Genomic DNA, 16,357 nt, shown 5'->3' on the forward strand with positions numbered 1-16,357 from the left:
AAGAGCCCAGGATTGGGCTCTGAGTTTGGAAGTACTAATGGCTAATGTAGTGGTGCAGCAGACAGTACTTCCAACTGGTGACTGGGAAGATGAGCCCACTGGGCATCGAAGACAAAAGGGGACAGTCAGATCAGGATAATGCAGGAATATGGCTGTGCAGGCATGGACCAATGATGTCAGTGGTCTGTGCAGGATACTACTGTGCAGTCAAGAGCTGCATGACTACACAGTGCTGTGCCTAGGGCCAGCTAGTGAATTTGTGCCTGGGGAGCACTTCCTAGCCCACCCTTTTAACCGCTTCTACATTTGTCATTTGAGTTTGTGAAGAAATCATTAGCTAAGTCAGAAATGCCTTTTGATTATAGTTCTACAAATACATGTGAATCTATCCTCCCACATATAAATTTATTGCTAAATATTAATAAAGTACTATTGTGGGAAAGCTGAGCCTTCATCTTACTCTATGGACCATGGAAGTGTTCTGCTAAGTCCTTTGTGTTTGCCAGCAAATTGGATCAGCCAGACATTGGCAGGGATCAGGAGATGCCAGAACTGAAACGAAGGTGTGTAATTGGAAAATGGATCCTTGGACTAGAAGTTGTTGCCAGGGACAGGTGTAGTGTCCCGTACGACCATTATGAATGTTGCATAGAGCCAGAAGCTAGTAAAGAGAGAGAATAACCATCTGGAATGTTTGGCATAGCAGTTATCATACTGAATTTCACATATCTATATAAATCACACTGGTTATATTTAACATCCCTTCTTTCAAAAGTGCTACACATAAAGCCACTTAACCAAAGGACACTCAGACATGTTGGCAATGATCAAAGCCAGCAACGTGGCCAATGCCTCAATCCATACTGTACTTTCATCTGTCATACATTTTATTAGACTGGCATGAACAATAGATAGCCAGCCTTTTATATCCAGAAGAGTGCTTATAATATATCCATTGGCATCCTTTTAAGACAGCTAACTTCCCCTAGAGGGTCAAGATAGATCATCATTTTTTTGACAGCAAAATGGTAAAGCTTTTAAGCGTTTTCTTTCATAAAGTGCTTAGATCATGAAATCTGGGCAACATTTAGCCTTGACAATGGTAGGAGATGCACACACATCCAGAACTGATTGCAGAACAAAATTGAAAAACTGAAAATTATGCATGCAACTCTATCTACCAGGTTTGTACACATAAAAATGTGAATACCAAAATAGTTTTAATTTGTATCAAAATTTCATGTCATGACTTATTTCATCTGAATCAACATGAAATATGTGAGTTAATAATAGAGAGTCTCCGGGCAAGGACAGAGTTCTTCTTTGAGCCATACAAGTGAAGTGTCACTGATTGCTTACTTGTACAAGGATATGATTGCCAGGCAATTCTTAACCTTATTAAGGCCTTTGGTAACAGTCATTTGTTTATACACAACTAACTATCAATTTGCTGTTGTTGTACTGGGACAACTTGGGACAACACTTCTGTTGCAGGAACACTGAATTTCAGCAGGCAAAACTACTATATTGTAGTTTGTTACTGGCACCCCCCTCAGTGCACTATATTCATTGTGACTCAGCCTGGGAGTGTTGTGCAGTTGTGCAGGTGCTACAGGCAAGTGCAGCCCAAGCCCAAGTGCTGCTTAAGATGGGGTGCACATACTGCCCTGCTGCTATGAGCCATCTGCCCCCTTCAAATAAGGGGGGAGAGAAATGGAAGAGAGGAGAGGGAGGGGGGAACCTCTTCCTTTCCCTTCCCTTCTGGACAGTGGCAGCTCCCTTCTCCCTCTAGCAGTGCTGGAGGGAGAAGGGCAGAAAGGTGCCACAGGTGCTTCTGTCACCAGTTCCTTGCTGTTTGTGCACACTTGGCTGCAGCTGAGCAGGTAGGGTGAGGCAGAGCATGGTGATCCTGCTCCTTACCTCTCCTTCTGTACCGTTTTCCTGTTCATACTCCACGTGGGACTTGTTTAAAATGACCATCCCCATGCAGAGAACAAGCAAGCACAGAGCATGGAATGAAAGGTAAGTAGTAGAAGAGCTGTGCGACGCCTCACTTGGCTGCAGCTAAGAAGCCAACTTGGCTTCCTGCCAGTGCACTGCCAGGAAAGCTGGCAGGAAGGCCAGATCCAGAGCCAGCAGGTCCAGAGCTGCCTGCCACTGAAGCAGTGGGGAAGATGGGAAGGGGTGGGAGGGCAGAACAGGGGTAGGCAAAATGTACCAGGTTTACCCCCTAGTACGTGAACGATTATTCCTTAACTCAGAGGAAACCTCTGCAACTGCCCCCCCCATGCAGCGGTAGCCATTTTGGTCCCATGGCGTGAGGGGGCAGAAGAATAGGATTTGACACTATGTATGTATAGGATTTGACACGATCTCTGAATGAGGACTTACTATATCCTTTTCATAAAAGTGATGAATTCTCTGTCTTGAATTCTAGATTTTAAGCTTTACTGTTAATGCAAGGAAAATGAGGGTTGTTTAAAAACTAGGTTACCACCAAATGACTTGCAGCCTAACAGTGTAAAGAAATAACAACAACAACAACAACAACAACAACAACAACTTTATTTTTACCCCGCCTTTCTCCCCGAAGGGACTCAAGGCAGCTTACAACATATTAAAAACATAATTTAAAAACAAATAAAAACATATTAACATATTAATATGTTAAAAGAAACCTTCCTCAATTGATGTCTGGCTGGTTAAACACTAGGAAAGTCAATTGACACATTGATCTAAACTAGAATAGGCCTGGGCAAATTGTTATTTGGTTTCTTTTTATTGCTGTAATGTCAGATAATAGTTAGTGTGAATGTATTGATGAGTTTGATCTTATATATCTTGAGGATGGACTCATATTTCTGTTCACTGACAACAATGCCCATCCTACAGTTTGGTTCAAATGATGAGCTGTAAAACGGAAATGATAATCTCTATCCTTGTCTGTAAAGCATATTGAGCCCTTGATATTTTAGAGAGTACCTTTTCGTATGTGAGCCCCCAAAAAGATGCAGAACTCATAAATCATGCTTCTCATATCTTTGTACCACTCAGACCAAAACAGACTATAAGTTGTTCCCAGACTTCTTAGAGGCTCTAGAGGCTGCTGCCTGATTTATAAATGCCAAGGGGTGTGGCTATAATAGTGATTCGGCAGCAGTGCTCCCCCCCCCCGCAAGTCGCAGCTTGTTTAACCCTTGATGCACATAGCCTAATCTGCCCTGTCAGTTTCATGATCAACCAAAAATTGGATCATGACTCACTGTTGGGTCCTGGACCCACAGTTTGGGAACCACTGAAATGGTCTGCCAATAGAAAACTAAATATGATCAGAGCATGTTTTCTTTGCAGAGGGTACCAAGTTCAATCTCTGCAGGGCTGGCCCAGGAACTCCCAACGACTGAGGTGGTTGCCAAAAGTTGCCCCCCATACACGATGATGTGCCAGTCTTTGCTTCTCCCACTCTCTAAGGTTCTACTTCAGCAGTCTCCACCCCTCCATATTTCCCTTTCCTCTCCTATTTTCCTATCCAGGGAGTAGATGGAGAAGGAGGGGCAGTAGAGGCAGATTAGAGGACAGAGATGGGCTGACCCCCCTACCTATCTGCTGTTTAAAGCAACTGCTTCACTTGCCTTATGGATGGGCTGCCCCTGAATCCTTGGCAACTCCAGGTAGGACTAAGAGAAATAAGAACACTGTCAGAAAATTGCTGCCAGTATTACCAGTGGACAATACTCAGCTTGATGGTCTATCTCACCTGATAAAAGGCATCTTCATATGTTCAAAGTAGACCAAAAACAGCCTAAGCATATATGCACCATGATAAAAGTTTGTGAATTTAATGACTGAAGAATTGTGGAAGATAAAAATGGTGCTGACTATCTCTAATAGAAAGTGGATGAGCAGTAGTTAAACTGAGTGAATTACACTGCAGTTGTCAGAACCAAATGGGTGGCATATGCTGATCTAAATGATGGAATTTCTCTAAGCTGTTTCCAATGAACAAAAGCCAAGAACCTGCCTACATTTTAGTGCTTGTGAAGGGAGCTTGGCACAGGGTTTGGGGGGGGGGGGAGCATAGGGGTTACAGGTGTTGGGGCTTTGAAAAAAATCATAGAAAAATAAATCTGTGATTGATTTCATGTAAAACCATCATTTAATATTTCTTGCCATTTAGTTAAACAAAACCATGCATAAAGGAACTTCCATATTTATAAAGCATTATTTTAATGCACTGAATATCATTATTTTTCAGTAGAAGCTGTTACTTAGTCAAATGGATTTCAGACATCAGACTATTATATGACAGATGATTTTGTCACGATGAAAATGTGAACCCTGTAATCAACTTGTTATGGCATTTCACAAAAAGTATCTGACAGTAAAATAAGTAAACTGTCATTTGGGCAATCAAGCCTTGAAATCCTTCAGGACAAGGAAAAAGACATTTGACACAATCTTCATGGTAGCAATGAGGTTCAGAGACAATTTCAGAGTACTACAGTCATACATGAATGCATAGCTGAATATATTTAGATTTATTATTTATTTATATAAAAGAATGAATCTGAATAGAGTTGCAAGTGACATGCATTTAAGTCTGCAGTAGTTTTTATGATGTTTTAATCACTCCCCACCCTGGGGCAATCACTGATTTTTAAAAACTCACTATATATTATGATCAGGTCTCTAAAATGAACAAATGTCAGTGCTATCTTACACTGGAACAGGCAGGTCAGGATGCCTGCACTGTATCCAGTGCAAGATAGGGGCCCAAAGTGGCTCAGCTGGAGGAAAGGGGAAACTAGAGGTAAGGGGAAACCTCTGGAGATTGCACAAGTTTGAGGAGAGCGGAGCGCCTTGCAGCCACTCCGTGGTGCTCAGGGAACAGGATGGGATCCGGCATAACTGCCAGGTCCCAGCCGTGCCTCCTGTTCCCTGCCCACCCCCGAGACCGCCCTCCAGCCGCCCTCCCCCAGCCCCAGAATGTCTCCCTCCTTCCTCCAACCCCGCCCTCCCCAGACGTTTGCATCAGCTGAGCTCAGCCAATGCAACCCTCCCTGCCAGAGTCGGCATGGGGGCTGGATTCAGTGTCCATGAGTTGGCATGTGTCCCTGCCCTGGCACAGTCAACTCTTGAAGAGGCACAAATGTGCTCTACTGTATGTTTGCGACCCTCCTGGGCCAGCGCAAGTGACTTGCGCCAGCCCAAGGTGCACTCAGAATTACGCCCTCTGTTAGTTTTCTCTAACAGTATCCTTCATATAATAAATTACCAAATAGCTAAAATTTATAGTAAGATTGATGTGCAGGCAGGTATCTGTATTGGATTTCCTATCCAGATGGCAACATGTACAGACATGATACTGACAAAGAATACAGCTGATCATAATACTGATACAGCTAGATATGCTTGGATTGGTGTTGCTATGCAAAACTGTTTCAGCCCTGCTCACTATAGATAGAATATTCTGTATTTGAGAAACATTCTGCCTCAAAATATATTTCAGTTTGCTCATTTTGTGCTCACTTACAGTTGACATGATCTTGGTATGTTCTCTAATCTAAGACTTTGTAAGCTTGCAGAAAATTAGCTCTAATACTGCCCATGAAAACACAAGAAATCTTTCTTTTTGGGATTCTGCATTACATAAATTCTGTGTGACACAAGGTGTGATTAATTCGTTTAATATGTCCAGGGAACAGAGAGGAAAACAAATGGTCAGGAAAGAGGGAAGAGGATGATCAGGGAGACTAGGCTAAAGCAAGATAACCTCAGCTAGAAAGCCCAAGTGAAAATAAACACTGGACCATTTACAAGTGGGATCAAAGATAGGAAAAAAAGCAGATGGAATGCAGAGCCAAGGGGAAGAAAAGGGAGTTGAAAATATGGCAGAGAAACAGAGAACGTGAGTAGGATGGTAAGGTGCAAGATGGGCAAGGTGAGATGGGACAACCAGCATTGTCCCAAAGAAACTAGAATAACCAAAAAGATTGCCAAAGCGATGCAAAACTGAAAGAAAATAAATGCCAAGGCCATCCAGTTTCTGTAATTGTTTTCTGGTTTCATTTAATAGCTCTACATTAATAGAAACTGCTTTTGAGCATTTTTGTAGAGTTGGCAAGGTAGAGAGGTAAGGTGAATGGTTCTGAACACGTTGATAAATGAAAGGATGATTCTAAGTAGACATGCATTGAATTGGGCTGAAAGCTATGCAAGATGGCCTTCACACCACAGTACTTCTGTGATCAAGCAGATATAGATACAGCTGTTGCACCCAGATCTGATACAGATTGCATAGCTCAGTTACATATCAGTACACTCATTTTGTGTAAAACTAATTTTACTTTGCATGTGGTAACAAGTGTGGTATACTTTTCTATATTAGGCACCACTAACAGCCCAACCCTATACTGATGCCATACCAGCGCTACAGCAACAGCAGCACAATTTCAACAGGATATAGCTGAAGCCTGTTCCCCAAAATGGGGGAGGAGGAAAACCAGAATTCCAACAATGCCACATTGGCACCACCGTATCATTACCATGGCTAGTGTTGGCCTGACATACAAGGGTCCAATCACCACATCTACCCAACCCCAATGCCAGCAAATCAAGCAGGGGGCAGGTGCAGGTACAGATCTATTAACTGGCACCACTGGGATGAAATGGTCCCATACCTGCATGGGTTTGTTCCAGCCCAGAAAGCTCATATTTATTTCAAAGTTTAATATTAGAAATGTTTTGGGTCTTTATTTCAAAGTTTGGTGACGTTTTTGCGACCAGAAATATGCTGTAGAAACTTAACTCTTGTTTACATACATTAATTGGCCTACAGTAAAATTGGTTTTGTTATATGTTGTTTTGCTGAAGTTGCAGTTTTCAAAAGCATATCAACAACTTTAAGTGAGGACTTGTGTATTACATGTTACAGTGAGGCTGAAATTCTATCCAGTCCCTTTTAAAAAACCAATTTAAGCCAGCCACCATCAGTTGTTGAAGCATGCACCACATTGAGAAAACATGTCATTTGGTGGGAAAATGTAATATTTCAAGAACTATTTGGAGTGTCTGACCTTACTATCATATTCAGAGTGGGGAAAGTGGCTTGCCAGTCTGCAAGAGGGGTTATTATCTCTGCCTGCCATCCTGTGACCTTAAGAACTGCACCACAGAAATATCACAGATGAACGCTGGGATAGGCTCTCCTATATTTCTTACCTGTCATGCAGCCCCTAAAGCAGGGGTCTCTAAACTTTTAGGTCAGAGGGCCACATCAAACATCTGGCATGGTGTTGAGGGTTGGAAAAAATAAATACATTTTAAATATAAAATTTAAATAAATGCATTAGAAAGCCTCAGAAAGTCTACGGCTGTCAGACTGCGCAAAAATGTCACTTCTGATTTTTCAGGAAAACCAAGAAGTGATGTTTTTAGGCCTTTAGAAGGCATTCTTAGGGGAAGCGCATTACCTCCCTGGCCCTCAGAACACCCTCCAGATGCAATTGGAGCACAGCTTTGGTCACACTCAGTTGAGCGGGCCAGAGGCTTTCAGGGGGCCAGAGGCTTGCCATGGGCTGCATCTAGCCCCTGGGCTGGGGTTTGGAGACCCCTGCCCTAAAGGAACAGCAGCTCTGCCTAAAGAAAATTAGACAATCAATGCTAATTAGGAACCCCATGCATGCATGCTTACTTAAATATACACCCTGCTCTTAGGAGGTACTTGTTCAGCTCCTAAGTGTAATGAGCCAAAAAGAAGTTGGAAAGCTCTGCGGCTGATCTATGCAGCTTTTCTGGCCTGTGGAGAAAAGGCATCAGGTTGTTAGCACGGTCATTAGTGGATACCTATTTCTTGGGGCCAAAGCTTTGTAGCAGGGTACTTACTTTCCATGCAGAAAATCTTAGCTTCAGTCTGGTATTTCCAGATAGGCCTAGGCCACGTTCCACCTGAAACCCGGGAGAGCTTTTGCCAGCTAGAGTAGGGTAGATCAGGGATGTCAAACACATTTGATATTGTGGGTTGAACAGTATTCATGGCGCCTGTTGAGGGCCAGAATGTCATTAAACAGAAAGTGACACCATTAAACAGATGATGGCCACAAATAAGCACTTTGGTCTCACATAGAAACTTATTAGCTGCAAATGACAGAAGAGAAAATGTACAAATCTCTCACATTTTCAAGATAAGGGAACGCCCAATTATCACACTGGCCACCCTTTCAACAGCGCCGATTCTGCCAAGGCATCACTTCATAGCTGAGGGTGGTCTGCAAAGTTATGCCTTGGCAGTAGTGGCACTGCTGAGAGGGTGGCCCATGTGATAATTAGGCTCTCCTAGCACCTTGGTAGCATAGATCTCTCTCACTTTTCTTGTTCTGCCCCTCCCCCTATAACATTTTTTTTTCTTGCCTTTTGTGCCCCTCCTTTCATTTCTCCCTCCCAGAGCCTCCACAGATGTGGTGTTCCTGAATGGGGAAGTGCAAGGGCAGTCAAATTATCATGAATGATGGATAAAGAGCTTCTACAGGCCACATGGGTCTTATGTTTGACATTCCTGGTGTAGACAGTCAGTGTAGTGCAATAGTGCAGTGTAGGGCACCAGTGGTACTTGAGGTGGTGTGTGGTGGTACTTGCAAGACCCCTGGACCCCTGCTGCCTGGCAGTGAGTCCAGGAATGTGACACCACAAACAGTGGTAGGAGGCTTGGCTTGATGGGCAGAGCTCGAAAGCATGCTTTTCTGCACTCCTGTCCACCCTCTTATGATGTTTGTGACATCACATCTGGCCTCCTGATGTCATCACCAGTTACTTCCTGTGATCCTTCTAATCGGTGGACTACGTGAAGTGGTATGGTTGAGAAACACAAGTGTAGTGTACTAGTAAGGGCCCAATCCTATCCAATTTTCCAATGCCAGTGCAGCCATGCCAGTGGGTGTGCACTGCACCTTGTGGTGGGGCAGCAGTCACAGAGGCCTCCTCAAGGTATGGGAACTTTTGTCATCACCTGGGGGGGCGCTGCATTGCGGCTGCATCGATGCTGGAAAGTTGGACAGGATTCGGCCCTTAGTTGGGTGAACCAAGCCACCTGAAAGCCCTATCCTCTACATGTCTCCTCAGAAGTAAGCCTCATTAGAGTAACCGGGACTTCCTCCCAGGGAAGTCTGGCTGAGGTTGCAGCCTGCCTGACTCAGGGGGAGGCTGCTCCTTTCTTTTCCCTGCTCCTTTGCTTCTCCAACAGAGGCCAGGAGGCGGCAGCAGAGAACTCTGCGCGTCCCCCGCCCGCTTGCTCCAGAGGCGGCGGCGGCAGCAGCAGCAGCCCCCGCCCCGCCCAGACAAGGGAGCTGAGCCCCAGCAGCGTCCTCACGTGCACCTGAGGAGACGTGGAGCACCCACAGCCTCCCTCTCCCCGCGGCAGGGGGAAAGCAGAACCCCTGCCTCTCCAGGGTGACCTCCACACCCCCGTCGCCCCCCCTCCATCCCGGGGTGCATGCAAAGCAGCCTCCGTTCCAGAGGGGCGAGCATCACCCAGGCTCAAGTTGGAGGTGCTTCCCCCCCCCTCCACTCCGGCGCTGAGCAGCAGGGAGGCTGCAGGGGCTTTCCGGGAAAGAGCAGGCAGGCGTCACTGAGGTCGGGCTGCCGCCTGTGACGAGGGAGGGAGATCACCCCAAGGCTGAAGCAGGGAGCCCAAGTCAGAGGGGGCTTGGGGGTGGTCCTCCTCCTCCTCCTCCTCCTGCAAGCGGGGCTGGAGCAGGAAGCAGCAGCCTTGCAAACACTGCGAGACAGCGCCTGTCATGCTTCTGAGCAGCAGCCCCCTTCCTCCTCCTTCTGTTGCTGTGTTGCTGCATTGGGAATAATCGCCCTGCTGCCGCCGCCGCCGCCGCCACTGCCATCACATGGAGGACGGGGAGCCTTGGCAGGGGGGACCCCTGGCCAGCCTCTGAGCAGGACCAGAAGAGGCTGCGCTGCCAGCGCCTGAGCGCGGACGGGATGAGCTGAGCAGGAGCAAGCGGCTCTGGATGGCGAGCCCAGGCCGGCTGCCTTGGGGGGCTGCTGCTGCGCACCCCTTCCCCGCCCGCGCGGCTGCTTCTCCTGGAGGAGGCATCTTTGCACGAGGGGAGTAGCGGAGGAGGCTGCGCTGCCGCGGCGCGGGTCCTAATGCCTGGCACTTCCCGGGACGCGCTGGCGGCGGCAGGCAGGAGCCCCCCGAGTCCTGCCCGGGCTCGCTTCGCCTCTGCCGGCGTCTGATTGGATACGCTCGGGCTGCGCGTGGGACAGCGGGGCTCTCGGAAGCCATGGGCTATTGCAGCGGCAGGTGCACGCTGGTCTCCATCTGCGGCATGCAACTGGTAAGTGCCTCCGCCTCGTGGCCCTTCTCGGGGTGCTCGCCCGGAAGAGACCTGCCACGTCCCGAGGGGCTGGGGTTTGTTGCAGGGTGGCAGGCACTTTGCTTCAAGGTTGCACTCCTCCGTGCTCACTCAGAGCCCAATCCTGTGCCCAACTACTCAGAAGTAAGTCCCATTGTAGTCAGACAGGGCTTGCTCCCACGTAAGTGTGGATCGGATGCAGCCTTACTTGGAAATCAGGCTACAAGCCTACCCACACTTTCCTGGGAGCAAGCCCCTTTGAATATAATGGGGCTTACTCCTAGGTCAGTGTGAATAGCATTGCAGCCTTACTTGGAAATGAGGCTACAATCTTACTCACACTTTCCTGGAAGTAAGCCTCATTGACTATAGTGGGGCTTACTCCTAGGCTTCAAGCCTATCCACACTTTCCCTTTCCTGGGAGTAAGGCCCATTGACTATAATGGGGCTTACTCCCACCTAAGTGTGAATAGGATTGTAGCCTTACTTGGAAATCAGGCTACAAGCCTATCCACACTTTCCTGGGAGCAAGCCCCATTGACTGTAGTCAACCCCACTGACTGTAAAGGGGCTTACTCCCAGGACTGTTACTTCTGAATAGACATGCATAGGATTGGACTCTAAGTCGCACTTAACTTCATGGGACACAGTTTTGAGAGAGCATTAATAGGAATCAGGTTGGTTTGTGGTTGTTGAAAGTGGACACCCCCCCCCCCTTTCCCTTGAAGGCTCACCAACTCAAAGAGATCTGGTAGCTTTGTAGTGCTAAGTGGTTTGTTTTTTTTTTTTAGAAAGAAAGGTGGTTTACAGGTACAGTAATTGCCCTGGATAGAATAGCTGATGGTGAGAAAAGTGTAGTTTTGCAGCAGGGGTGAAAAGTTAACTCCTCAGAAAGGCTTGAGATAGAAAAGTTGAAAGTTGAGCTTCATTAGTTATAGTAAGTGAACCCAGTTTTAGTTCTAACAATGAGCTTGCTCACAAGATCATCAAGTAAATGCAGTGGTTAAGAATGAATGAAACAGGTGAGTGTGAAGGAGAGGGAGAAGCTTAAGCAATTATTGCTGTGCAGCAAATGCATATTATAGACTGTGCAGAATCTGGAGTGACTGCATATATTGAAGAATGAACTGCTAACTAGAAAATCTGTTACTGAGTCTGTGTGGTGTGTCTCAGCTGAAATTGTGCTGGATGCCTTGAGGATGGAAAGATGGTGCAGTTACACCGTTCCAATTAAGCAGTTAGCCACAAAAGACACCCGATTTATGAACTTGCTTTAAATGAAAGGTTTGATGGAACAGGTTGTGGAATGGTATCTTCAAGCAGTTAACCTTGAGAAGGAAGGAAACTGTAAGAGTGCAACCTTGCAACTGGCAACCTACCCACAATTTTTCCTATAAATATGGGTGATTCAAAATACTGCATAGGAGAGTACCTTTTCACAACCAACATTGGTACATAGGAAAGGTTTGTTGATCATTGTAGAGTACATGCCTTTGATCTTTATATCAGTTGAATCTATTATCTTTATATGGAAGGAAGCATTCTGTTTGTCAAAATCAAGTTCTGCCCAAAAGGTAATTGAACTGTGTGTGTGTGTGTTTACTTGATTTATTCATGTATAAAACCCTTGAGCTCAAGCCCATAGTAAGTGGAATTTTTGGGATATAAGCTATTTGCAGGATTTTTAAATCTGATAACGCTTATCACTGAAGTTTTACATTTTATGTGGGAATAGTTAAAAATGCATGTATCTTGCCCACTGAGGGCCAAGATACATCAGGTCCTTTTTCCAGTAGGGATCAGCCAGATACTTCTAGGAAACTCACAGGCAGAGTATGAGGAAAACAACCCTTTCTTGTTTGTTACTATCTCCTGATATTGCATGGCTTGTGCCCCTTGTTTCTTGGTGCAGTATAGCAGCAACTACTGTATGTGTTCAAGGGAACCACTGAATACATTCTCTTGTAGGTTGATTTAAACCTGTTTTGCATCAACATTATGTAGAGAGTGAAATGGTAAAAGGCAAAGAGATGTACATTTGCTTAGGTATGTGAAGGAATGCAGATTATAGGGTTATGTGACTTTAAAAAGCTCCAAAAACCTAATACTAGTGTGCAGAAATATGTCTTTCTTCCTTTAATGCTATTGGGCTATAGAATAAGTCACATGCTAATATTGCATGTCACAGATTCATGGGATAAAAAACTTAAAATGAGTCTTATTTGAAATAAATTGTCGGATGTATTGACAGGCTAGATGGTTTGGCTGATTTATATATCAGGACAGGTATATACATTACAAATATGTCAAAAAATTGAAGCAGACTTCATATACATAAGAAAAAATTATTGAGGAACATTCTTTTCACATTGAATGAAAGCTCTTTACTGAGATGCTGTATTCACTAGAGTTGGGAACTGCAGTTAGCTTCAGTAAAGATTGACTTCTGCATCCTTATGTTACTTTAAAATGTTTATGTATGAGTGATTCTATCAACATGGTGACTCCCACTGTCTGTAGGATTTCAGTGTGTCTGCTTTGATTAAGATGCCACAGGTTGCACTGGGGCAATTTTTAGTTAATGCTGTGCATCTGCCAATAAACATTAGAATTTTTTCAACCTCCCCCACCCCCCAAAGCTAATGGAAAGTTAAGGGTGTTTCACTCGTGATGATTTTTTAGGCATACACCTAAAAATGTCAAATGTTTAATTAACACAGTTGAAATATGTTTTATCATACAGGTGTATTCACCATAGACTACAGCTCCCTATTGTTGGCATATATAGGCTTGCTTCATTTTCATGTATTTGTTAATAAGAGATTTGTATCCCTCATTTTCCACAGCACTAAGAGTGTCCAAGGTGGCTAACAGCAGTTTAAAAACATTTCAACAGTAAAATGCAAGCAAGAAGAGCAGATAAATGTTTCTGAAAGTAAGGGAAACAGGCAAATTAAGGATTTCACATATTAGTCAGATAAAAAGCATGGTGGAACAAATATGCTTTAAACCAGAGGTGGAAATCAAGGTGGGTGCCAAACAGATCTCCATGGGCGGGGAAGAAATTTACTTAATTGGCATGGGATTGATTGGGAAGCAGCAGGTTTGTGGGCCTGCTTGGCATGGTGTGCCTTGTTCTCTACTCTTACAGGCTTCTGGCAATGTCGTCTTGATGACAGGATTCCCGGACTTCTTGTGTGGTGCATATGTAGGTTGTATGTGGTAGATAATGCCTTGGAGGGGCAGGACTAGTTACTTTTTGATCCCTCTTATTGCTATAGATCAGTGGTTCAAGTAGCGTAGCCAGGACCAAAAAAAGTTTTGACATCCCTCCGTACACCTTCCCTGGCCTGTAAAAGGCAGTTCTGTGTGTGGCGGCCTCCCTGGGTCTCAGAAGGTCTCCTGGAGGCCTTAGAAAGGCACTTCCGGTTTTTGCCTAAGTGGCAAACCCAGAGGATTGTATCCTCTGCCCACCCATACTATACCATTGAGTGGTTTCCAAACTTACCTGGATCACAATGTCCCTGCAGCTTCTTTCGGGCTCAACCGGGTGACCTGCTATAGATCCCTTTCACATTCAGTTTGTTACAAGAACAAATTCTTATTACAATAACATTAACTATATGATATTAAAAATAGTACTTTTTGTCAAATAAAATATTTGCTTAGAAATATGCCATTAAAATCCAATGTGCCAAACTTCTGAGCAATTCTGGATACACTTGTAGTCAGCTTGTGTGTTTCATTTTGGGCAGTAGTGCATAGTCTTTGGTTCTTTTCAGATCATGTACATACTTTACTGTTGACTAGACAGCTGGTAGAATGTAAGTTTTTTAGAATGCACTTCCTTTGACAGGTTAGTATGAGGAACTCAGTTACATCATACAGGTTACCAAAAATTCTCAAAGAATAATGTGGGATACCTATCCTGGTTGCACACTGTCTTATGTTTCATTTTCCCCTTTACATACTTGCATGCCCCTGCCTACTCTCCTATGCACCATGGAGAACTGCTACTGACAAGCTCATTTCCTTCTTTTGAAACTTATGTGAAAAAAATAGCAGGTAATAAGCTTATCTCACTGGTAACTGATACTGTTAATTAAATCAGTATATTAAAATGATTTCCAAATGCCTCTTAATTTCTCCAAGTTGTTAAAGTGAGAGACTGTCTCTCAAGGGAGGGTACTTGTGTAGCAGGGAAGAATATGAAATGTTGGTTTTGTACCCTTTTAACCCCCATCATTGCTGGATTGTTCCTCACCCCAATGAACATTTAGGTGAGACTTGGAAATGAAACATGTGAGAATCAAATCATGTCCTGCAGGTTGTTCTGTATTTAGTAAATTCTAAATGAGATTGCTGAAGAATCATTGACTTCCTGGTGTATGATCTAGTACCACATGGGTTGATGGAAAAAACAGTCATACCATTGGAAGTAAGAGGATGAAACTGTGTCTGGTGAATCTACCATCTTAAATTTCTAGTGCATTAGGAGGTCATAATTATTGGTCTCACTTCCTTATAATACAGGTTGAGTCTCATTATTCCAGAGTGTTCTGTTCCAAAAACTCACATGGATGGCAAAAAACACACTAAAGCAATTTAAAAAACAAAGTTTCTTTGCTCTGGTGATTTAAAAACAGCCTTGCTGACCTTTGTAATGCACACAGAGGCCATCAGTCTCTATCCAGGAGCTTAGGCTTCACTAGGAGGCAGCAATCCCTCCCTTCATCGGGAGCCCCAGCAAGGGGGAAAGAATGGAGAAGTGATAATTGCTACCATTTAACCTTCTTTCACATGCTCAGGGGAAAGGGAGGAGTGAAGCCTGCAGAGAATGATTGATGGATTGTCAGCCAGCAGCCCTCTCTGGCATTATTAAAGAACTGTTTTCCTTTAATTTAAAGGGCCCTTCTCATCAGCTTTGACAGATAAATCTGTGGATACTTAGGTTATACCTGTAATCACTTGCATGATTGTCTGTCTGCAACAGTAAAAAGCAGTTTTTTAAACTATGATTTTAAAGGGGTGCATTTTCCCGCTTTTTCAGGGATCAGCACATTCCTTCTCATTTGCAGGGGCCATTTGTGTTGAGTCAAATCTGTGTATAACAAAGGCTGGACTTGTATATTCCTCTTGGTTTGGGGGTGTTTTTTTGATGTGTAGTATAAATCCTTATAAAGCTTTAGGACCGAATTCTATGTACATAGTAGCCAATGTAATTTGCAATCCTTTTATGGGTTGAAGAAGAGGTTGTGTAAATATTAATAGAAATGCTTCTGTGGTGTCAAAGAACCAAAGCTAGCATAGCATATCTTCCTGTCATACATATTTTTGGAGACTGTTAGAGACTTGTCCTCATTTGATTAGTGCCATAACTTTTCTAAAAGGGAGTAGTTAAACGAGCTAGAGACTTGCAAGATTTGTTTTGTTATTGCAGGGAAAACTTTAAAAACTAATAAAATTGTCTGTTTGGTTTCTGGCTCTAGAAGAAAATGCAAACAAAATAAAAATTCAAACAATGACTTATTAAGTTCTTTTCTTGTAAGAATAAAGTGTCCCAGCCACCATTGATAAATAGTATTTTTAGCCAGTACACTTATTCATGTTGTTCATAATTTACTTCTTGTGTAGCTTTTGAATGCAGTTCTGAAAGCACCAACCCAAGAGTGCTTATTCTTGGATTAATATAATGTAGTTTAAGAAGGTGACCGTGTTTACTAAGAATCAGACTTTTAAACAGTGACTTGTCTGGTGACCTTTGGTGGACAAAATTGCCTTTGAAAGTTAAAGAAGCATTTTATCATTATTGGGACTTCCATAATTATAGTGATTGCATGCTGATGTTTCTTTTGCATTTGTTAGATTGTCAGTCCTTTAGGAATGAGAACCATTGTTTAACAGTCTTTCTATGTAAACAGCTTTGTGACCTTTTTTGGTGACATAAGTACTCTTAATAACAATAATTGTAAGCAGGGGTGTACTGGGCAGGG

At 43.9% G+C, this 16,357-nt stretch overlaps 1 protein-coding gene across 4 annotated transcripts in view; it reads left to right on the forward strand.

Annotated features, from left to right (window-relative positions):
- The first annotated feature begins 9,437 nt into the window (after positions 1–9,437).
- NKAIN2 (sodium/potassium transporting ATPase interacting 2) overlaps positions 9,438–16,357 on the forward strand; it is a 587,108-nt gene continuing 580,188 nt past the window's right edge. For all 4 annotated transcript variants that reach the window (XM_066614091.1, XM_066614109.1, XM_066614118.1 and 1 more), the window contains exon 1: positions 9,438–10,346. In XM_066614091.1, coding sequence (XP_066470188.1) covers positions 10,293–10,346 — 54 coding nt within the window. In that variant the 5' untranslated portion in view covers positions 9,438–10,292. The remainder of the gene's footprint in view (positions 10,347–16,357) is intronic.

This window comes from Tiliqua scincoides, chromosome 1 (genome assembly GCF_035046505.1).
Source record: "Tiliqua scincoides isolate rTilSci1 chromosome 1, rTilSci1.hap2, whole genome shotgun sequence".
NCBI classification, from domain to species: domain Eukaryota; kingdom Metazoa; phylum Chordata; class Lepidosauria; order Squamata; family Scincidae; genus Tiliqua; species Tiliqua scincoides.